This window comes from Saccopteryx bilineata, chromosome 1 (genome assembly GCF_036850765.1).
Source record: "Saccopteryx bilineata isolate mSacBil1 chromosome 1, mSacBil1_pri_phased_curated, whole genome shotgun sequence".
NCBI lineage: Eukaryota > Metazoa > Chordata > Mammalia > Chiroptera > Emballonuridae > Saccopteryx > Saccopteryx bilineata.
The window spans coordinates 63,174,949-63,199,810 of NC_089490.1; the positions used below are offsets into that span (position 1 = coordinate 63,174,949).

The 24,862-nt window shown below is 41.1% G+C and overlaps 1 protein-coding gene across 4 annotated transcripts in view; it reads right to left on the reverse strand.

Moving 5' to 3' along the window:
* Positions 1-24,862, reverse strand: part of MDN1 (midasin AAA ATPase 1) — a 176,220-nt gene that overhangs the window by 127,283 nt on the left and 24,075 nt on the right. For 3 of the 4 annotated variants that reach the window (XM_066254272.1, XM_066254273.1, XM_066254271.1), the window contains exons 6-15: positions 23,642-23,884; positions 23,264-23,395; positions 19,772-19,875; positions 17,422-17,536; positions 11,701-11,897; positions 10,624-10,705; positions 6,845-6,940; positions 5,323-5,435; positions 4,291-4,439; positions 3,628-3,688 (exon numbers count right to left, since the gene is read on the reverse strand). In XM_066254272.1, coding sequence (XP_066110369.1) covers positions 3,628-3,688; positions 4,291-4,439; positions 5,323-5,435; positions 6,845-6,940; positions 10,624-10,705; positions 11,701-11,897; positions 17,422-17,536; positions 19,772-19,875; positions 23,264-23,395; positions 23,642-23,884 — 1,292 coding nt within the window. The remainder of the gene's footprint in view (positions 1-3,627; positions 3,689-4,290; positions 4,440-5,322; positions 5,436-6,844; positions 6,941-10,623; positions 10,706-11,700; positions 11,898-17,421; positions 17,537-19,771; positions 19,876-23,263; positions 23,396-23,641; positions 23,885-24,862) is intronic. The other variant, XM_066254274.1, reaches the window with a different exon arrangement.

A 24,862-nucleotide genomic window follows, 5' to 3' on the forward strand; every position in this document is an offset into this window, starting at 1 on the left:
TAAGAAAAATTTTTTAAAAAGCTCACCAGGTTGGACCCAAGGTCGCTGGCTTGAGCAAGGGGTTACTCGGTCAGCTGTAGCCCCAAGGTCAAGGCACATATGAGAAATCAATGAACAACTGAAGTGCCACAACGAAAAACTGATGATTGATACTTCTCATCTCTCTCCGTTCCTGTCTGTCTGTTCCTTCTATCCCTTTCTCTGTGTAAAAAAAAAAAAAAGCAGCCTAAAGGCAGTGTGGGAGGTCCTAGAATACCAGGCCCCCATGGAAAGTAACTCCAGTTCTACCCGTTATATATATGGAGCCTGCCAGGCATTCATTTGAAAAAGGAAATGACTCTCCAAAATTATAATACGTGAAAGAGCACCAAGTGCAAAAGCAACAGAAAACAGCTATGCTGAGTAACTGGAGTGATACACACTGCTCTGCACGCTGGGGTCAGGACTCCAGCCTGCTCTCTCCTGCAGTTTCTCTTTCTGTGGGTGGTAGGAGGACAGGGCTGGACATTTAATTTCCATGAGACCTTCAATCTTCCTCCCATTTTTTCCTTCCTTCAGTGCTAAGTTCTCAAGGGCCCCTTCCCTTTCACTGTCTCTCTCGCTCCCTCTGCGCTGCCCCTCCCAGTGCTCTTCTCCAGTCAGCGCCACGAAGTGCTCGGATTTCCCCACCAGACGTTCTCTTTCTGGAATGATTTCTTTTTTTATGTAGACAGAGAGTCAGAGAGACATACAGGGACAGACAGGAACAGAGAGAGATGAGAAGCATCAATCATCAGTTTTTCGTTGTGACACCTTAGCGTTGTTCATTGATTGCTCTCTCATATGTGCCTTGACCGTGGGCTACAGCAGACCAAGGAACCCCTTGCTCGAGGCAGCGACCTTGGGTCCAAGCTGATGAGCTTTGCTCAAACCAGATGATCCTGCGCTCAAGCTGGCAACCTCGGGGTCTCGAACCTGGGTCCTCCGCATCCCAGTCCAACGCTCTATCCACTGTGCAACTGCCTGGTCAGGCTCTTTCTGGAATGATTTCATTTGCTTCCTCAAAGTCCTCTACTCTTTCTCCTTCTCATAAGCTCTCCTCACCCTTAATGCTGTTGAAATTTGGTTTAGTTTTCTACTTTCAGGTAATTTGAAGGTCTACCTACTACCTAACAGAAACTCACTTTAAATATAAGGGCAAAATTAGTTAAAAATTAAATGACAGAAAAGATACACCACACTAACAATAATCAAAAAACAAGGGGTACATACTCTAACAAAGATCAGAGGCGATCTTTAGAAAAGTAGTTTAAGAGTCTAATGGTCTTTAAGGCCTTACTTTTATCAAGTATTTTAGCCTTAATTTTTTTTAGCCTCAATAATTAAAAAAATAAATAAATTATTTAAAAGAAGATTTGCAAACCAGACTAATTAGGTCTATAAATTTCTTCTATTTTTCTTACCATAGTATCTGACACATGCAAAATATGTTTAAATTAAGTTATAATACATAAACATGAAACTAATCACACATCCCAAGAACAGAAATATACCCCCTCTCTGTCCCTCTTCCTGCCTATGCCTGAATTTTACTTTCCACTTCCCTGCCTTTATACAATCATTTTTGGTCTTCCCATTTTATACATAGGATTGTTAAACAAGGCAATCATATATATATATCCCATTATATTATATATTAAAATGATTTGATTTATACCACTTTCCAGTAATACAAAAGTATAGAAAACAATGCATACTTCCAACCACACAAAAACTAAAGTGTATGCAGGTTTTCTTCTGATAACTGATGCTAGACTACTAACAAGGAACAATGGATATAATATTCTTTTCAAGTTTACCAAAATAAAATTCCAGTTACCACATCGATTGCAAATGGGCTCCTGTGTACTCACTACACATTTAAATCTACTTGCAATGGCTGACATAACGTCACAAACTTTTAGAAAAGACAGGTCCGGGCTATGCTCAATTAGTATGAGATTTATACCATCTGTGTTAGAAATACTTAACAGGACATTTCTAAAAACTTACGTAAATACAGATATACACAGTATGACAAACATGCCTAGCTAAATAATAAATTCCATATAGTAATAAAAAAAAAGGTTGCCAAGTATCTTAGTAAGGGAATGGGGGGATTTAAATGCCAACTGAACAGAAGTAAAATAAAAACGAGATAGAAAGATCACCGAGGAAAAATAACAAAGTGAAAGTAAGTAGGGTTAAAGAAACCTCAGCTAATTAGTTTTAAGACAGAATATAAATTTAAAAGCTTTAATTAACATAAGCAGTGGGTGGGTAAGCAAAGGAAGAGCACCCCCTGAAGGAGGACTGTGAAGGGGCACTATACCCAGAACAAGGAGACAGGGGAGACGAAGAGTGAAAATAGAAATACTGCTAGGCCTGGCCTGTGGAGGCACAGTTAATAAAGAGTTGACCAGAGGAGAGGAACACTGAGGTCACCAGTTCAAAACTCTGGGCTTGCCTGGTCAAGGCACATACAGCAAGCAATCAACAGCTAAAGTGAAGCAACTATGAGTTGATACTGCTCACTCCCCCAACCCCTGTAAAATCAATAATTAAAATAAATAAATTTAGAAATAATGCTAGGGCAGAATGTGACCCTCAAAAAAAGAGATAAGGCCCTGGCCGGTTGGCTCAGTGGTAGAGCGTCAGCCTGGCGTGCGGGAGTCCCAGGTTCGATTCCCAGCCAGGGCACACAGGAGAAGCGCCCATCTGCTTCTCCACCCCTCCCCCTCTCCTTCCTCTGTCTCTCTCTTCCCCTCCCGCAGCCAAGGCTCCACTGGAGCAAAGTTTGCCTGGGCACTGAGGATGGCTCCGTGGCCTCTGCCTCAGGCGCTAGAATGGCTCTGGTTGTGGCAGAGCGACGCCCCAGATGGGCAGAGCATCGCTCCCTGGTGGGCTTGCCAGGTGGATCCCGGTCAGGTGCATGCGGGAGTCAGTCTGACTGCCTCCCTCCCCGTTTCCAACTTCAGAAAAAAAAAAAGAGAGAGAGAGATAAATGAAAAGCTTTCTGGCACATGCCATAAAAAGCAATAAATTCTATTACTTTAGGCCTTTAAGGATTTTTAATGTAATCCTTTAGAGTTAACAGGATCCCAGCATCGCTCAACATAAGGTATGCCAGTGAGTATCCATCAGTTTTACAGCCTTCAGCACAAAAATTGCTCCTGAAACTAACATTCAAAATGCCAAAAGGGAAGACAGGATTTTAATGAGCACAGTGGAGCCCCACGGACAACATGTAGGCAAGCAGAGTGCTATTTGGTGTTCTAACCCTTTCACTGCAGGAAGAGTCCAGCTGGAACAGTGTGACTCCAGAACATACTTTAGATAAGCAACTGCACACACAAATATTTGTTGATTAGATACTTATCTCTCAGTGTGATTTTTGAGAGCCAGAACCTCAGGTATTCTTTAAAATGAAGAGAAACATCCACACACACAAAAGCTCCCCAATAAATTCTAATAAATACTCTGCTGGGGCAGGGTGCAAGATTTTGAACATTTTTCCAAGGCTAGTTTTGAGCTTTGTAAAAGAACAGTATTTCCTACCTCAAGCAGTAAACACAAAATAACAAGAAAAATATTTAAAGCTGCACTTACCCTCCAAGCAAGTCTGCAGTGTCACTCTGTTGATTCATATTGACAACCCTCAAACGGTGGCCTTTAAAAATATAAGGACAAAATGGTCATTCCAAAACTTAAAGATGGAATCCAGGGTATCTTTAAAGATGTGCAGACATGGGCACAGAAAAAAATCTTTAAATGTGCATTTCCTCTGACCCTCTCGTTCTGCTTTTAGACCTCAATAATTTCACCTACCCCAGAGACATGTGTAAGAAGATTCACTGTGTATTATAGCTCTAGCATCAGATAACTGGAAACAACGAAAATCCTCCAGTAAGTCAATGTCTATAAATCAGAATGAAATATCCAGTGTGGAATATTATTTAGACATTAGAATAGAAATGAGGCAGTTGCTTTTAAAGATGTCCAATTTGCTTAACTAAATTCAATACACAGAGCATAATTCCATTTATTTCAAAACAAAACCAAATCTGTACGTATATGCACTGTATTTGCAGACTGCAGAACAGAACTAAGAAAACGTTAACACCAACCCACTAACAGTGGTTACTTCTAGGGAAAGTGAAGTGCTGCCACTTTTAAACTCCAGTGTTCTGACTTCATTTTCAAAAACTAAAAAAGCGATCAACATGAACTGTTTATTTTTCTGGGGGCAGAGTGCTTGCCCCCAGTAGTTACCTGTAATGTGAGCCAAGTACTGCACAGTGGAGGTTTTGCCAGTCCCGGTCTCTCCCACCAGCAATACAGGCTCTCCTTTGCTAATGCACACTGCAAGCTGTTCAATCAGAACAGAGGATGGCCTCGTAGCAGCAAAAGTGAGTCTCTCCCTGAGAAGGGGAAAGTAAGCAAGCAGTTAAGAGAAGCAGGATTCAAGCTTTTCTAGTGTTGCTTTGAGGAACCAGATTTTCTAGACTCAGCAAATAAGAATGAGAAGACAACTCCAACTCATGCCTAACCAGGCAGAGGCACAGTGGATAGTGTGTCAGCCTGGGACACTGAGGACCCAGGTTCAAAACCCTGAGGTCGCTGGTTTGAATGAAGGCTCATTCGGCTTAAGAACAGGTTCACAAACTTAAGCACGGGTCGCTGGCTTGAGCGTGGGATCACAGATATGACCCCATGGTCACTGGCTTGAGCAAGGGGTCACTAGCTCAGCTGGAGACCCCTAGTCAAAGCACGTATGAGAAAGCAATCAATGAACAACTAAGGTGCCACAACCATGAGTTGATGCTTCTCATCTTTCTCCTTTCCTGTCTCTCTCTCACTCTAAAAACAACTGAGAATAACCGTCTTTGTGCTATAACAATATCCTTATAACATACAAAATGCAGAACTCATTCATTCCACAAACCATGTGTGTACTCAGTTCTGAGTACTTACAGGCTCTGGTGACTCAAAACACCAATAAGAGATGATATTATCTATACCAGCTTTGTCACTTCAAGCAAATGACTTAACCTCTCTTAACCTCGCTTTTCTCACCTGTAACATTTGGATAATAATAGTTATTAACTGTAGTGGGTTGAACAGTCTTCTCCCAAAATTGATCTACTTTCACAGAACATACTTTGGGAAATAATACTCCTTACCATCACACGCACTGGAGAGATCCCAGTTCAGACACTGTTTAGCTCAAAGGGACTGCACCAGACCTTCTATCAAATCCCTAGTAACTTCACAGTTCTCATAATGGTTAGGAACCCTACTTACCTCTGAAGATAAACAGCCTCACTTTGTTTCCGTAGGAGCCGAACTCGACCCACTTGCACATCTAGCTCATTGATCACAACTTCTGGTTTATAAAGTTGACAGAAGAATTCAGCCTAGGGGAGGGGAAAGATTTTACCTGAGTAACATTTTAAATACTTTCAAACATTTCCTCATCCATGAGGCTTACTATGACATTCTAATTAGCTTTTAACTAAAAGGTACTTTGGACTTCCAAGATAGGCAAATTAGCTTTTAATTGCTTTATATGTTTTAATTTTCCAAATTTCTAATGTTTTTAAAAAACATTTATGAATGTTTCCCTGAAATAGTACCTTTTACTCATTCAAATAAGCCTACTTAGAGATCTGCCCAAATCTCAAGTAAACACAATGATACCCCAAACAGCATAAACAGAAACTCTAGTCCTAAAAGATATTTAAAAGTCAAAGTGCATTTCTTCAGCTATGTCTCCTTCTATCTTTTTCTTTTTTTATTAAGTTTTTTAATATACTGTGTTAACATGGATTCGAGTGCCTCCTTCTATTTTAAATCTCTAACGTAATACAGGAAACAGTGACTTGACTAAACTTTGGTACATCTCACCACTGACAAAGCAGAAAGAGAGGCTGTCACAGACGCTCCAGGACGTCGACTCAGCTGCCATTCCTTCCTTTCTCATCCTAGTTGTTAACCCAAAGAACCCAGCTTTTGATCAGGTTTGGGTAGAAAGAAAGGGGCAAAGTACTCAGTGAAGGTGAATGAACCTCTCTTCAACCAAAAGAGATGAACACTGATCAATCAAAGCCAATAGTGGTAGTTTCATTTCTCTTGCCTACTATAATTTTATTGTTTAAGCCCTTTAAGTAAGTGTTCTGTTACTTGCAGCCAAAACCATCCCAACATTTTCAGAAGCCTAAGGATCACCTCTAACTATTTCAGTTCCTGACACAAACTTTTTTGAATCATTTATTTGGGAATGGCAGAGATCTTGACTCAAGAAAGGCTCCAGACACTTCTCAAGTCAGCAACAAACACCACTGCTAAAAGGCTTTCTTCTCTAAAAAAACATATTTTGATATAAAACAAGAATGTCAAAATATTAACAATGTTGGTAATAAACCCAAGTAGTGTGTTTACAGAAGTTCACTGATACTACTCAACCTTTCTAATGTTTGAAGATATTAATAAAATCTACTCGTGCATAAAATTATAAAGATAAAGGTATTACTAAGATGGTTCCATTCCTGAGTCTATACCTACAGAATAACATGCTCATTAAAACAGTGGAAAATAAGGCGTGCATGTGACATAGGACACCAGGAAGCTCACTTTAAGAATGTGGAACACAAGGAAAACTACTTACCTAGGAGGTAGTGAGAGCTTTATGGCCACGAGAGGCAACAATAAACTACCAACTCTGAAAGAGGCGGCAGTTACTGCAGAAACTAATCCAGGTCCGAATCAGAAACCAGCAAATAAGCTATTACAGCTTGCTTGAACGGGAAATAAAAATAGTGTATACCTTTTTCTTGGAAATGTTCAATTTGCTTCCAATGACTTCTGCCATTTTCAGTTTGCTTGTATTCTTGGAAAGCATTGCTGTGAAACAGTCCAGAGCCTATTAAAAGAACAAAGGTAAATGCCAACTGATTTTTTAAATAATTTATTTATAACAGAATGCCACTATCCTGGCCACAAAAGGGAACAACATGAAATTCAAAGTCTAAGAAGAGTATAAATAAGGTACCAACCCTACACTCAAGGACCTTGCCATGAGAGAGGCAAATGTGAAGGCTTTGTTATCAACATACTGGTTAATTAGTAAAAAAACAAAAATAAATTTCATTTTGGGAAAAATAGCATTAAGTTTTAATCATCAGGCATATGGTCTGTGGGGGAACTGACTCTCAGACAATGGAAATTACACCAAATCATCATTACTTTCTAGCTCTAACGGGGAAACTCCTGGTGGGCAATAAAGGGACCACTTGTCTTTAACCCAGTGAGCAACCTTAGCAACTACTGATGGGCCAAGCAGATACGTGCCTTCTGGAATTTGAATATCCAAGCATTTTGTTAAACTTCTATTTATAGGAAAGACAACAGATAAATGACAAAGAAAAGAACACCATGAATGTGGCATAATAAAGAATATATAGCAGGTCCACAAGTAATATTATTTTGTTCAATATCACCTCATATTGATGAGAAAAAAATAACCAATTCCAGCCAGGGCCAAAGTCTGTGTGGTTTGCACATTCTCCCTACATCTATGTGGGTTTTCTTCCAGTACTGCGGTTTCCTCCCACATCCCAGATACGCATGCCCAGTCTGAGTGAGTGTGTGTTACACATGGATGCACCCTGTCATGGAAGGAGTCCTGTCCAGAGTTGGGCACCACCTTGTACCAAGCTGCTGGGAGAAGCCACTGTGACCCTGAGCTGGAGTCAGTGGGTCTGAAAATAATCATCTTACTTGCCTTTATTAATCTGTCTTAAATGTATGTATGGCTCACATTTATTTCAATGTCTAATATTAGAAATGTTTGAGGTCTTTACTTAGAAGGTAGTGACCAAAAATATGCTGTAGGAACTTAACTCTTGTTTATATCAATTAGCCTATTGCAAAATGGTTTCATTATCGGTCATTTTGCTTTAATTTGCAGTTTCTAAAAACCTATCAATGACTTAAGTGAGGACTTACAGTATTTGGTTCTGCCACCACCAGCAATAAACTTCACACAAGCATTTTCAAAAGAAAGAGTTTATCTGGTCATTGTTCCTAATTCCTGGCACAGAGTTTCAAAACCTCTTGGAATTAGCAGGAATAGGAGTGTCTTCTGTTACTCACTAGAGCCCCTCTGGACCACACCAGAGTTTATTATGCTAAACAAGCTGACTCTGGATAGGCCGTTACACTTGCCAGGCCAGAAAGACCAACGTCTGATTGGAGGATAACGACTTACAGCTCCACTAGCAACATTTGAGGACAGGAGAGATACTAGGCTGAGCTCAATAACATGGCCAATGACATAATAAGACCCCCAAAAAATACTGGATATCCAGAGTGTGGAGAGCTTCCTTGCTGGTGGAAGTGATGTACCAAAAAGGTGGTACACCCTGATTCTACAAGAACAACAGAAGTTCCTGTTGCTGGGACTTGTAAGACCTTGTACTATGCATCTCTTTTGATTGACTGTTCTATCTTTTATATTAAAACTGTAACCTGCCTGATCAGGCAGTGGTGGACAGAGCATCAGACTGGGACGCGGAGGAGCCAAGTTCAAAACCCTGAGGTCGCCAGCTTGAGCGTAGGATCATAGACATGACCCTATGGTCACTGGCTTGAGCAAGGGGTCACTGGCTCTGCTATAGTCCCCTGGTTAAGGCACATATGAGAAAGCTATCAATGAACAACTAAGGAGCCACAACAAAGAATTGGTATTTCTCATCTCTCTCCCTTCCTGTCTGTTCCTATCTGTCCCTCTCTGTTTCTTTGTCACACACACAGAAAAAAACTATAACCTGTACCATATTGTGTTTTCAATGAGTTATGTGGGTCCACTACTGAACCTGAGATGGTCATAGGAACCCCTGAATTTAAAGCTAGTAGGTCACAGTGTGAGAGGCCTCCAAGACTTACAGCTACAGTCTCAAGTGGGGGCAGTCTTATGGAGGAGTTAAGACCTTGAACGTACAGGGTCTACACTAACTCCAGATAGTCAGTACCAGAAATGGACTGAATTACACAACACCAACTGACGTCAGAGCAAAGAAGAAGCAACTAGATAAAGCCCGAAGGTGGAATATTCTGCAATACAACTGTCCTGATGTCTTCAACACAGTTGTATGCTTAAAGGGAGAACTCTGATATAGTGAGACTTCTTAAACCTAAACACATAGAAAGATCCAGAAGATGCACTAAGGTCTTAACAAATGGTGGGGAATCCCTGGATAGGGAAATACATTTTGTCATTTTGCTTTCCTGTATTTTCTCATTGTCAACAGTAGTACACAGTACTGACTCATGCTACATTCAACATAAATTAAGAGAGTATATATTGAATTTAAAAAGCCAGATACAAAAGGCCACATATTGTATGATTCCATTTACATGAAATGTTCACAATCAGCAAATCTGCCGACAGAAGGTAGACAGGTGGGTGGCAGGGGTTATAGAGGGAAAGTGGGGATGATGGCTAATGGGTACAAAAGCGTTCTTTTTAGGGTGATGTGTTCTAAAATCAGATAGTGGTGATGGCTGCATAATTTTTGGAATTGTACACTTTAAAAAAGTATATCTTTTTTTTTCTACAGAGAGAGGGACAGATAGGGTCAGACAGACAGGAAGGGAGAAAGATGAGAAGTATGTCTTCATTGTGGAACCTTAGTTGTTCATTGATTGCTTTCTCATATGTGCCCTGACGGGGGGGGGGGGGGGGGGGGGGAGCCTACAGCAGAGCGAGAGACCCCCTGCTTAAACCAGCAACCTTGGGCTTCAAGCCAGCGACCTTTGGGCTCAAGTCAGCAACCATGGGATCATGTCTATGATCCCGCACTCAAGCCAGCAACCTCAGGGTTTCAAACCTGGGTCCTCTGCATCCCGGTCTGACACTCTATCTTCTGCATCACTGCCTGGTCTGGCTAAAAGAGTAAATCTTATGGTAAGTGAATTATAATTCAGTAAAGTAGTTTTATATGCAAATACATGATGACATCCTAAAATAGAGACTAAAGAAAATAAGAGGATCCCTATCAATGCTACAGTGTTACTTTAAAAGTACAAATTCCCAAGCCCAGCACTCAAGGTTACACTTTGCCACCTGCACATAAATTTCTCTGAACTAAAGTTAAAAGGCCCTACTGAGGTAAGCGGAGAAATACAAACCTATTGTACAGACTAAGAGATTACATGTAAGAATAAATATTACACATCTTAAAAACGTTATATTTTATAACATTATTGCCATCTAGATGATTTTTTCCATTTTAAATATAATTTTAGTACCTGTTTTATTTTACCTCAACCAACATTTATTTGCATTAAGTAATAACCTGTTTCACTTGATCTTAGGCAAACGGCCAAGAAGTGATAGGCAGTTACCTATATATTTCAAAAACTACAAAACATTTATTATGCCCTATTAGTTTTAAGTCAACATTAGTTCAGTTTTAACTAGCTAAGGATAATAAACACAAAAGAAAACTCTCAGAGCAGTCAAGAGACAGAAAATAACAATGGAAATCAATAGCCTGATAGGACATGGAATAAACAAATGAGAAAACTGTAACTGTATCTTACCTCTTGAAAAATATTTAATGATGCTGATGAAGACAGACTATCAAAGCTATGAGCAATCCTGTTACACCAATTCAGTAGATCCCTTAAAAAAAAAGTCAAGAAATAAAAAACCACAGGCTAAAGACATCAAAGGCATCAGTTTATATGGTCCACTTAAGCATGGGGACACCTGTCAATGAAGTTTCTCCTTTTTTCTGGCAATGTGAAGATAAACAGTAACAGATAAAAGAGTGATTGGTCCCAGTCCCCACCCCTACCAGGAAGTGACCTATCACTCATTTCTTCCCCATCCATACCAGACAAGGGGAAGGGGAGCAACTCTCAGCGCTGAGGAGCTGCCCATATCTAACTCTCACTTCTCAAAGGGCAAGGCAACCAGGGAGAATGGAGAGAAAAGGCACAGAACTCACTAGATACAGCAAAATCCAAGGGTTGTATTTAAGATTAAGATTGCAACTGTTACAAAAGGACATCCAGTGAAAGAATTGTTGGTAACTATTCCCAACTCTAGCGTTAAAAGGTATTTTTTAAAGCAAAAATAATGTTACCTTTACAGTCTTCCTAATAAGTAACCAAAGATCTGAAAAAGGGATCTGACGCCATTGCCCAGAAGTCTAATTTCAAACTTGACCTCTTGTAAGCATTTAGAGTTCTAGCTGGTAAGAACTTTTGAGGGAAGCAGATTTTAAAATATCAACTCAAAAAAGTGTTTAAGCCCTGGCCGGTTGGCTCAGCAGGAGATTATCAGCCTGGCGTGTGGAAGTCCCGGGTTCAATTCCCGGTCAGGGCACACAGGAGAAGCGCCCATCTGCTTCTCCATCCCCCCACCCTTCCACAGCCATGGCTCAAATGAGCAAGTTGGACCCAGGTGCTGAGGATGGCTACATGGCCTTGCCTCAGGCGCCAAAATAGCTTGGTTACTGAGCAACGGCGCAATGCCCCATATGGGCAGAGAACATCAGCCCCAGATGGGGATTGTTGGGTGGATACCGGTCAGACACATGCAGGAATCTGTCTCTCTGCCTCCCTACCTCTCACCTAATAAATAAATTTTTAAAAAAGTGTCTAGTCCAGTACCTTAGAGACAATTCTCGTCCCTCAAGGCTTAGTCTTTTGTTTTCTCTTCCGGCTTCTGACCCTTCCTGAGGTGCCTGTTCACCTCCAACAGAACCCTCATCACCCAAAGAGTGATGCTTCTCTCCCGTAAGCTGGAGGTAAATGTCCAGCAGGTGGTCAGCAGCTGCCAAGAGGCTGGGGTATCTGTTCCGAAGAACCTGAAAAAGGGAGGAAAAGAGCAAAGAAAATTTAGCAGCAGACACAGTGATTTTTAAAAGCCCACAGAAACTGCTACTAACACTAGCCAACTAAAAACTGTCTATCTTTAAAATATTTGTCATCTTTACCAAGTATAAGAATTTCTGCCCTTACCCACGGCCGCTTTTCTCTCAAAGACCCTGAATATTTTCCTATCCAGAATCTAGCAAGAAATCTCACCATTTATAACAGAGCTTAGGGTGTAGAAGCCACATGGGAAAAATGCCTCTCCAGGTAACATATATATCTACTTCCCAGGACTTACTCACTGAAGAATCCTGCAAGCACTATTTACTCTAATTGTAAATATAATTCTAGTGAGATTTGCTGCGTCATTTCTCAGCCAAAGGCAAATTAGAAGCAATGAATTAAAAAAGAAAAACCTTTTAAAAGCAGATCACAGTAAAAGGAATTAGTGTTAAGTACTAATAAAAACAGCTGATCTTGGCCCTGGCCGGTTGGCTCAGCGGTAGAGCCTAGCGTGCGGAGGACCAGGGTTCGATTCCCGGCCAGGGCACACAGGAGAAGCGCCCATTTGCTTCTCCACCCCTCCGCCACGCTTTCCTCTCTGTCTCTCTCTTCCCCTCCCGCAGCCAAGGCTCCATTGGAGCAAAGATGGCCCAGGCACTGGGCATGGCTCTGTGGCCTCTGCCTCAGGCGCTAGAGTGGCTCTGGTCGCAATATGGCCACGCCCAGGATGGGCAGAGCATCGCCCCCTGGGGGGCAGAGCACCGCCCCTGGTGGGCGTGCCGGGTGGATCCCGGTCGGGCGCATGCGGGAGTCTGACTGTCTCTCCCTGTTTCCAGCTTCAGAAAAATGAAAAAAAGGAAAAACAAAACAAAACAGCTGATCTTAAAAAAGCAGACAATAAAAATTTAAAAGCAAAATATCTCCTCCTATTCACTTGAATAGCTAGAGAATTTTTCTGCAGTATAATACTAAGTATTCATAATATTGGTTCCAAGGTTTTATAATATAAAATTGTTCAGTCAAATCTATTTGAGAAGAGAAATATGTACACATTAGAAATATTATAATCCAATAATTTAATTTAGCTTAAAAAGGATACTGTGATTCTAATTCATATATGAAATATCCACATATTTTGTATATATTAAATTATCTGAAGTGATAGATCTTATACATTTTATTTTTTCATACTTTGTTTTACTGGACGATTTTAAATAAATATTGCTGAAAGCATACTTCAGATGGATTGAAACTTAAATAAGGACCTAAGAGAATAATAAAATCAACAAATGCAATTTAACGGTTACACACGTGGATCTTTCAAAAACAGAACATACATTTTTGTGTACGGAGAAAACACCTATAAAATTGGTCTCTCACCCCTAAAAATAAAGCATTTCCTTATGCCCCTTTTATTTTTATTTATTTAGCTATTTATTTTTATTTAGAAAATTCCATTTAATGGAGTGACATTGATCAAAAAGAGCACATAGGTTTCAGGTAAACATCCCTACAACACTTTAACTGGTGAATGATTATGTGGTATACCCATCACCCAAAGTCACATCACTATCTCAGTCACTGCATGCTCCTCTCTCTTTATGCCCCTCTCCCAACCCAACCCCTGCAAGCCCCTTCCCCTGGTAAAACACTTCACTTTTAATTGTGCCCCTTTTATAATCAATCCTTTCCCTCAACCCCTGCCCTGGCAATCATGAATCTTATTCCAACCCCTTTGGACAACAGGCTTTGTGTCTAAGTCTGTCATTTTTATGGATTCCTACAGGATGTGGTGTGTAGCTCAGGTTCTTACTCAGGGTGTTCTTAAGATTCACCCAGATATGACTGTATGTACAAGGAGTTCATTCCTTTTTATTGCTGAGTAGTTATTTCATTATGTAAGTATGTATCCCTGACCTGCAGTGGATCAAGTGTCAACCTGGCACGCTGAGGTTGCTGGTCTGAAACCCAGGCTTGCCCAGTCAAGGCACATACAAGAAACTAGGAGTTGATTCTTCCCGCTCCCCGTACCCCCCACTTCTCTCCCTACAAATAAATTAAAAAATTTTAAATAATAAATAAATGGAATTGTTTAAAAGAAAAGTATGTATAGTTACAATCAGGGTGAAAAAAGGCTAATTTTACTTGGAACAAAAAATTTGTCAAGTTTAATACTTTAGTAAAAACTCAGCTATTTGGGAAAATAATTATGAATAAAAAAGATTTATATGTATCCACCAATCATTCATTTTCTACCTTAGCCAAAGAATATCTTTTCTTTATTATCATAAATTTAAAATGTAAACATAATGTTGCCCTGGCCAGTTGGCTCAGCGGTAGAGCGTCGGCCTAGCGTGCGGAGGACCCGGGTTCGATTCCCGGCCAGGGCACACAGGAGAAGTGCCCATTTGCTTCTCCACCCCTCCGCCGCGCTTTCCTCTCTGTCTCTCTCTTCCCCTCCCGCAGCCAAGGCTCCATTGGAGCAAAGATGGCCCGGGCGCTGGGGATGGCTCCTTGGCCTCTGCCCCAGGCGCTAGAGTGGCTCTGGTCGCAATATGGCGACGCCCAGGATGGGCAGAGCATCGCCCCCTGGTGGGCAGAGCGTTGCCCCTGGTGGGCGTGCCGGGTGGATCCCGGTCGGGCGCATGCGGGAGTCTGTCTGACTGTCTCTCCCTGTTTCCAGCTTCAGAAAAATGAAAAAAGAAAAAAAAAAAATGTAAACATAATGTTAATTTACTAATCAGACATGATATGGCTCTATTATCAAATGATATACATTTTGGAGATTCATTCCTGTGATAAGCACTTCAGTACTTACTTTATATCAAGCACTGTTCCAAGGAGAGGGAAACAAAACAAGGAAGGAATAGAGCCCGCCCTTAAGTAACTCCATCTGGCATAAGCAGATATACAAGCAAATCAGGCTTGTAGCGTAAATGTTAACCTGCTTGGGAGACCAAGAAAGATTCTAAAAAGCAAGTGATACATCCGGCAGAGGTCACCAGAGGCTGTGAACGGGCACTGCCAGAGAGAAAGCAGACCATCTAAGGTACCAACACTGAAGACATCTGGGCACATGCAAGGTGTATGGGGGAGACAAGGTTTGAGAAACTGACAAGGGTGAGTTCCCGGCACGGACTAGGTAAGAAACTAGCGCTACACAAAAATCTCATTTTTTCAAAGTATAATTTGATATTTCAGCAAATGAAAAAAAAATCTATGCATAGGAGACTGGGGTTGGGAGCAACAGAAATGCAGTTAGTTCTTTGGGCATCCCATGAGGTCAGCATAGATTATTTTATTTCCTAGGTAATACACACAAGGGTTTTACCACCAGCCATTTATTCAGGAGAGTGTTATTCGGATGTATTAGAAAGTCCAGAAGCTTAAAGTAACAAATGAGCATTCAAAGTCAACTATCTAAATATGACATACGTCATTCAGGTGAGGCGGTGAATGCTCCTGCTGCACTTCCTATGAGCAGAATGACCCGCTGCTATGCATGACAGGAACAAAATGATAAGCTTTGACTTGAACTTTAAGTACAAAATACAAGAACTAAGAAGAGTAGCTGTCAAATGTTCCCATCCTTTTAATCCCCAATAAATCACACCTAAATGTGAACTTCAATCCTTCCCTTATAGAATAGACTGAAATTTAAGTCTGAAAATTAAACATTTAAACATCTAAAATTGTAAAAAAAAAAAAAAAAAAAAAAAAAGAGCTGCACTATGACAGAGCCATACAGCAAACGTTTACACAGTGCCAGGCACCGAGTGGATGGTGGGGACACAAAGGCAAGTTACTGGAGGAGCCTATACCTGAAGGCAGCAAGATGGGGAAAGAAAGCCCTATCAGATACAGAGATCCTCAGCCGGGAACTAGACTGAGATAAGAAAATCACAAGTGCAAAATAGGCTACAGTTATAAAATCACACTGGCAAGGCAAAGCTTCTTGGAGATCAAAAAGCAAGCCTTTTCTGTTGTTGTTCTTTTCTGTTTTGTTATTTTTTTGTGAACTAGATATCCTGAAAATTCTGCTAATAAACATCTAAAATGCTAGATAAAATATTTGAAGACTGTCTTGTGTCACTTGTTTATCTAAAAATTACTTACACCAAGTGCCTGACAGGTGATGGCACACACAGTGGGCAGAGTGCTGACCTGGGGTGCCGAGATCTCAGGTTCAAAACCCTGAGGTTGCCGGCTTGAACATGGGGCTGCCGGCTTCAGTGTGGGATTGTTAAAATGATCCCAAGGTTGCTGGCTTGAGCCCCCACCACCCTGCCAAGGCATGTATGAACTAAAAGTGACACAACTACAAGCTGATGCTTATCTCTCTCCCTTCCTGTCTCCCTCCCTCTCAAAAAAAATATTTTTTTTAATATATATATATTAAAAAAACGTACACTAAGAGAGAGCAAAATCGCCCCTGGTGGGCGTGCCGGGTGGATCCCGGTCGGGCGCATGCGGGAGTCTGTCTGACTGTCTCTCCCCGTTTCCAGCTTCAGAAAAATACAAAAAAAAAAAAAAAAAGAAAGAGAGAGCAAAGCACCCCTCCTCCAGTGCCTGAATCATCACTGACGATGCTTTATGTGCCAGTCCCCAAGACGAAGCGCTGAGGGATGGGAAGCTTTCAAGTGAATTGGTGGATACAAAGGGAGGCGAGGAGTTAGCAGAGTAAAACGAAGTACCTCTTAATGACAGAGGATAGTCAGCAATACTACAAAGTAAATCAGTGTATAAAATGTATAGGGCCCTGGCCAGTGGTTCAGTGGATAAAGTGTCAGCTCAGCTCATGGAGTTCTGGGTTTGATTCCCAGTCAGAGGACACAGGAGAAGCAACTATCTCTCCCCCTTCCTCTCCCACAGCCAATGGCTTGATTGGTTCAAGCGTGGCCCAACGCGCTGAGGATGGCTTGGTTAATTCGAGCATCAGCCTCAGGTGGGGTAGCCACCTGGGTTGCCAGGTGGATCCTAGTCGGAGCACAGCCGAGAGAGCCTGTCTCACTATCTCCCTTCCTCTCATCTTAAAAAAAAAAAAGTGTGTAAAATAATTCATCTCAATTTTCATTAATAGCCAGATCAAAATGTGCATTAAGTTATTAATAAATGTAAAAGCTATTGATACAAATCAACTTAGTAAAAAGATCCTTTGGGGACAAATGAGTCAACAAATATATTATGAGAATTAAATGGAACCAAGGAATTACTATTTTAATTGGGTATAATGTTATTTTGGTTATATATAAAAATGTCCTTAAATTTTTAGAGAGACATAAAAGTATTTGGAGATAAAATGTTAAGGGGTTTGCTTTCAAATATATTAGCAAATAAAAAATACTAAATGAAGTTAATACAGTAAAATTTTAGCATATTAACTGTTAGCACATTAGGTTAATGAGTATTTTGGGGATACATACTATTTCCTCTACATGTAAGTTTAGAACTTTTAATAACAAAAAGCAAACAAATAAAAAAACCCAGCATCAATACTTTCTAATAACCACATACCTCATTCAGTTCTGTCTTATCCATGTTATCCAGGTGAATTTTGGTCCAGTATTTATCTAGCAGAGTAGCGTGACTATTTAGCGGTCGATACCAATTTCCTCCACAGCTCAAAAGTCTGTATTTCAAAATAACAAACAAAGTCATACATAACTCCCAATTTTAATACTGAATCACAGCCCTGGTTATGCCTTGCTAGCTAGACACTACCTCACATATGAATAAAACTCACATTCCTTCTGGATCCAAACACCCCTATGTTGGGCTTCTAGATCAGGTAACAGATGAAAAGCTGCCAACTGACCCAAGTTTGACTCTTTTCCAAAGGGGGAGTAATAGAGCTTTCAAATTACTTTCAAGTCACTGCAAATGAATCTATTAGGTACTCTGATCTCAGCAACATATTTCTCTTAAGACATAACTTCAGGAAAGAGAAAGGCCCAGATGGGGTTGTCGGGTGGATCCAACATTAAAAGTTCACTGCTTATTACCAAAAACTAAATACCCAAAATTATTAAAAATTTATTTAGAAGGAATATTCATGAAACATATACTCTAGGCAAGCACATACACCAAAGCCATTTGATTTAACCCTCACAATTGTCCTGAGGGGATCATAACACATGAGGAAGAGAAAAATAATGCCCCTTGCTCAATCAACTCTGACTACAAATGGCAGAGCTGAGAACTGAATTCAAGGTTGTCTAACATCTTTCTGTGATGTCCCAGGACTTTCTGCGAAATGTACCTAGCAGGAAAAACTTCCTTATCTCTGTAAATAAAATCAGGGTCTATTAAAATTAACAGGGCCTAGCAAGGTGTTTCTTGAGAACTGTTAGATTAGTGCCACATTCCATCTGGAAGTGAATATTCACTGAAGTATAATAAACACAAATGTAATCACTAATAATATGACCAGTTTCACTCTTAGAAATTTTAAGACCACAGAAAACCTGTACAGGTAATCGAAAAGAAACAGGAATTAAACCACTGCCTTCGTGTTATAAATATAGACAGAAACATATACTAAGTTTGCTTAGGTTTTATTCCTTTGTCAATGCTTATATTCAATTAAGTTTTTGTTTTGTTTTTTGCCCTGATCAGATGGCTCAGTTGGTTAGAGCAGTGTCCTGAAGCGCTGAGGTTGCTGGTTCGATCCCCAGTCAGGGCACAAACAGGAACACATCAAGGTTCCTGTCTCTGTTTCTCTCCCCCCAACCCCCTACCTCTATATCCTCTCTCTAAAATCAATACATTTTAAAAAAGATTTTATTTTATTGATTTTAGAGAGAGGATACATTTAGAGAAAGGCAGGGGGAGGAGCGGGAAGCATTAACTCATAGTAGTTGCTTCTCATGTGTGCCTTGACTGAGTGAGCCCGGGGTTTTGAACCAGCAACCTCAGCATTCCAGGTCAACACTCTATCCACTGGGCCAGCACAGGTCAGTCCAATTAAGTTTTTCAACTGCTTGAAATCTATGTTATTATCACCGTCATCATGGTCAGCCATTAGTTGGGCACTTACTTTGTGACAGTCTTTAATGCAAGTCATTTCACTGACTCCTTATACCTTACACTAAGTTATAAAGTAGGTATTTTAGTAGCCCCATTATAGCCAGACAAACAAGGTACACACAGGTACAAAGTATCAGTGTCAGGACTCAAACCCAGGACAATCTGACAACAGTCTCACCTCTGATAATTTCTGAAAACATGAAAAGATGATATAAAGGTTTTTTTTGTTGTTTTTTTCCGAAGTGAGAAGCGGGGGGGGGGGGGGGGGGGGGGGGCGGCATAGACAGACAAGACTCCCTCATGCATTCAACCGGATCCACCCAGCATGCCCACTAGGGGGCAATGCTTGGCCCATCTGGGGCATTGCTCCTCAGCCATTCTAGCGCTGAGGAGGCGGCCATGGAGCCATCCTCAGCAGCCTGGCCAACTTTACTCCTATGGAGCCTTGGCTGCAGGAGGGGAAGAGAGAGATACAGAGAAAGGAGAGGGGGAAGGGTGGAGAAGCAAATGGGCACGTCTCCTGTGTGCCCTGGCCAGGAATCAAACCCGGGACTTCTACATGCCAGACTGATGCTCTACCACTGAGCCAACCAGCCAGGGCAATAAAGCTTTTTAAAACTGCTTACTTATTTTTAAGGCCTTTTATTTTCTAAATTAATTATCTCCATTAATACTAGTAAGGAATGAAATGGTTGGATCTGTCATTAGTTCCAACTAAATTTGCTTAAAGTCAGCCCAGAGAACTGACTATTTTAGGACTTTTGGACTCAGGACTCTAGCATGCAAACTTATGAGGAAGAGGCTGCATGGTGAGAATGGAAAGGTTAATGTGACATACCTCCGGGTTGCAAATAACTGAAATCCAGGAGCCACTTTTAAACAGTCACCTTGGCCAGGAATCAAGAGCTCTTCATTCTCCAAAAGAGGGATCAGTACGGAAACCTAAATTACAAAACCCACTGATAAAGCTATTAAGACAGAAGTAACAGAAAACAAAACCATCCTTTCTCCAAATAACGAACACATTCTTGAAAGAAACCCCAGTTCTCACAGCGTGAACTGCAATCAAAACGCAGTGGGAAAGGCTGAGCCACCCATACAACAGCAAAATCATTCATTCATTCAACATTCACCGAGTGCCTACTATAGACCAGAACCAATTAAGGTACTAAAAATCCAGACCCGATTGAGACTTCACAGCCTAGCGTCTCATGGGAGATAGCCACGCACCATACAACCTGACTAGTGTAGTATGACCCCAGGGATGTATAAAGTAATGTGATCCCAGGGATGTGAACAGAGGATGTGACTATAAATCAGAATGGAGTGGTTTAGAATCAGGGCAGTGAAGCCGTTCCAGAGGTAATGACATTCACTGAGCCTTGACAGGAATTAGCCACGTTCAGTGGGAGAGAAATAGCACATATACTCTAGGCAAAATGATTAAATGGATAAAAATACATATACCTGAGTGTGGCACCAGAAGGTTCTGCTCTGGTTAAGAAAGAAGGTACACACGAAGTAGTGGAAAAATAAAAGGATTAAAGATAGATGAAAAAAGGCCCCTGTTATTGAGCTGAGGAATTTGAGTTTTTTCATGAAAGTTATTAAGAACATTTTAGCCTGGGCAAAAAAAGAAAAAATTACAATATGGAAGATAAACTACAAAGAGCTAGCCTGGAGCAAAAGAGGTGAAAAAGAGCACTAGTCAGGTAAGAAAGGAGGAAAGGAGAGAAGGGGGCCCTGTGCTGAGGCAGTGCGACAGGAGAGAACAGAGCAGAGAGCTAAGGAAAAAGTCTCAACAACGTAAGACTGAACGAGAGACAAACATCTTGCTTGGTAACCGTGTGGCAGAAAAGGCTGTTCTGAGAGCAAAGAAAGTCCATTTTGGACAGCTTCAACTTGCAATGGCTAAGGAACGGCCAAGGAGAAATTTTTCAAGAAAAGTGCAAACTACATATAGATCTAGACAACATGAGTTTATAGAAGTTTGAAAAGAAAAAAAACGAAGAGCCAAGGAAGATGGCTCTAAAACATCAGATCTAACTCTTATTATTTCATACATGGCTAGGAAGTGAAAGGAAAGCCCAAAATGACATAAGGAGAACTCCAAGATAATGCCAAAACTTGAAAACAAAACAAAACAAAACAAAATCCGTCTGAAGGAAATCTGTGAAAGCTACCTTAAAATATTAGCTGAGAAGATCTAGAAATGACAAAATTATAATCAAGAAATGTGCATATGTTATTAAGTAAATACAACTTGACTATAATCATAATTATGTTTAAAAATAATCAACTGCACAACACACTCTAAAAACAAATATATTAACAAAAGGGGAACAGTCTGCACAAAATGGAACTCAAAGAAGAGGAATTCTCTGGTATTTATCAGACACTGCCAAAAGGAAACCAAGACAGCAATCGTCAGTTTGGCCTTGGACTACACATAGTCAGCAACCGTACTTTTCTACGGGACAGTGATAAACCCCTAGGCTCTATCAGGGCATGGACGAATATCACTCATGTCCACCAATCCTCTTCTAATTCCACAATCTGTAATCCTGACTTCTCAGGAACCCTAATATCTGAAAAAACTGCCAAGGAAAGAGAGTACTAGAAAGGATTCAACAAATATTTTAAACTGGCCATGTGGTTTATAATTCAGTTTTATTTTTCAGTTTTGTCAGTAGGAATCAGCCTTGGCTGATTAAGAATAATGAGCATGTTAAGACCCCAGAACAGTGGTAGTCAACTTGGTCCCTACCGCCCACTAGTGGGAGTTCCAGCTTTCATGGCGGGTGGTAGTGGAGCAACCAGAGTATAAATAAAAAGATAGATTTAAGACCCTGGCCGGTTGGCTCAGTGGTAGAGCATCGGCCTGGTGTGCAGAAGTCCCAGGTTCGATTCCCGGCCAGGGCACACAGGAGAAGCGCCCATCTGCTTCTCCACCCCTCCCCCTCTCCTTCCTCTCTGTCTCTCTCTTCCCCTCCTGCAGCCAAGGCTCCATTGGAGCAAAGTTTGCCCGGGTGCTGAGGATGGCTCTGTGGCCTCTGCCTCAAGCACTAGAATGGCTCTGGTTGCGGCAGAGCATCGCCCCCTGGTGGGCATGCCGGGAAGATCCCGATCAGGTGCATGCGGGAGTTTGTCTGACTGCCTCCCCGTTTCCAGCTTCAGAAAAATACAAAAATGGGGGTAAAAAAAAGATAGATTTAACTATAGTAAGTTGTTTTATAAAGATTTATTCTGCCAAACTTAGCGAAAATCAAACATAAAGTACTTGGTAATTATTATATGCTTTAACTTGCTGTAACTCTGCTTTATAAATTTTATAAAGTAAAGTTACTTCCCTACTTTATAAATCACCATTACTGTGGAACCGGGGGGCAGCTAGAAAATTTTACTACTAACAGAGATACAAAAGAGGGTGGCAGATATAAAAAGGTTGACTACCCCTGCCCTAGAACATGAAGATCAAACTGAGGCCCTGTCTAGACCAATAATGCCATTACATTTTACCTCATCAGACACTAAAATCCTAATACACATGTATTCAAATATTCTTAGCCACTCCTTCCCCTTCTTATCTTCTGAGGACTCTCCCCCTCACCCCATACCTTTCCTCCCTCCCCCTCCTCTTTCCCCTTTGCCCCCTTCTGTCTCTGGTCATTCTCATATCCAAGAGGGAAAAGCCTAATGACAGGGCTCATGTTAAAATTAAAACCAATCTCTGAAAAATCTGCCCAAAGTGAGAATTTTTCATTCTGCAATGTTTCTTGAGTCACAGTTTACAGAATACAGAGGAAACATGGTCTGTGTCCACAGCTGTGTTTCCTGAGTCTCTATACACAGAAAAGTGACCTTTTTAAAAATGAAAATATACAACTATTGCCCTTAGTGGAACAAAGATAAGCACAGTCTTAATACATCATCTCTTCCTTCATTTGTCCTCAGCCCACAGCTCTCCAGATGTTGTGACTGGGAAGCAGGGCTCAAAGTTCTCAGTGTATCTGTCACAGAGGTAAGATGCTTCCCACTGGGCCAAATGAAAAGGCTGTGAAACTGGCCACATATTCGACTAAGGGAAGAAAAAAACTTCTGTGAAACTGGTCACATATCCAACTACTGAAGAAAACAATACAAGCAGAATTTTATTAATTTTCTATCAGACAAGAAACCAGTCAAATAATCCAAGATATCAAACCAGATTAGGTGGGTAACTATGAATGGTCTTACAATACACCTCTAATCAAACGCCTGTGTCTGAGTCATTCCCTAGAATCACTCACAGAATGTTCTTCCAAGACAGGAAGTTAGTGCAACCACATACCACGTCTAAGGGGGCATAGTCAATATCCTCCAGGAGGATCCAGTGTCCCTTTGTGGCTGCCTGTGTCAGGGTGCCAGGCTGCCACACAAACTCTCCTGGGACATCTGTGCAGCGATACATTCCCAACAGCATCTACAGAAAGAGGATAAAGTAATTACTCAAATCACATACCTATATCCCTGAGGTGCCACTGCTATATCCCTTAATTTCATTAAACTTCTACAGGGATATGAAGCAAGCACTTAAGGTTTTTAGAGTTGGTCCCCGTTAGTTATGAAAGATCAATAACTATTTTCATAGTTCCTTATTGAAAACAGTATTTTAATGCAAGTATTTACAAGCATGCTAATCCACCAAAACTTATTATTTTTTAATTACCTTGCTGTCAGTCTGATCTCCAAGCTGGACTTTGAGAAGCTGAGGGGGCTTCCATCTACCTGTCATTGCAGCTAAATGTTCAACTAAGGAAGTCTTGCCACATCCTATTGGTCCTTCCAACAGCACAGCATTCTGAGAAGCCACTGCCATAGCCAGGGTCTGAAGATTTTTGCAGACTGACTCAACCAGCACGTAAGATCTAAAGGCCTGCTCCTGTTCACGTGAAGAATTCCCATTACTAGCCTAAGGAAGCAAGTGAAAAATAAAAAGCATGTCAAGAATGAGTCCTTTCACCTGACCTGTGGTGGCGCAGTGGATAAAGCATCGACCTGGAATGCTAAGGTCACCAGTTCAAAACCCTGGGTTTGCCTGGTCAAGGCACATCTGGGAGTTGATGCTTCCTGCTCCTCCCTTCTCTCTCTCTCTCTCTCTCTCTCTCTCTCCTGTCTAAAATGAATAAAGTCTTTAAAAAAAAAAAGAATGAGTCCTTTCTTCAAAAGGCACAGGTTAAATTTCTCCAACAATGTTTCCACTGACCTTTACATAAACACCTGCCAATAAATTATGTTAGAGGTTAAGGGGCGGGGGGTGCTTTAGTGACAAGAGGGCTTTGGAAGTGCTAGTATTTTGGTGCTGGTTACACAGATATATTCAGTTTATGAATAATCTCTGAAATGACATTCAAGACGTGTGTACCCTGGCCAGAAAGCCTGGTTGGTTGCCAAGCATCATCCCAAAGTGCAGAGGTTGCTGATTCGATCCCTGGTTAGGGCACATACAGGAACAGACTGATATTCCCGTCTCTCCCTCTCTCCCCCTGCCTCTCTCTAAAATCAATAAAATAAACATTAAGGAAAAAAAAGACATGCGTGCTTGTTTATATGTATATTGTTTTTCTTTTTTCTTTTTTACAGAGACAGAGTTAGAGAGAGGGATAGACAGGAACAGACAGACACGAACAGAGAGAGAGATGAGAAGCATCAATCATCAGTTTTTCGTTGCAACACCTTAGTTGTTCATTGATTGCTTTCTCATATGTGCCTTGACTGTGGACCTTCAGCTGACCGAGTAACCCCTTGCTCAAGCCAGCGACCTTGGGTCCAAGCTGGTGAGCTTTGCTCAAACCAGATGAGCCCATGCTCAAGCTGACGACCTTGGGGTCTCGAACCTGGGTCCTCCTCATCCCAATCTGACGCTCTATCCACTGTGCCACCACCTGGT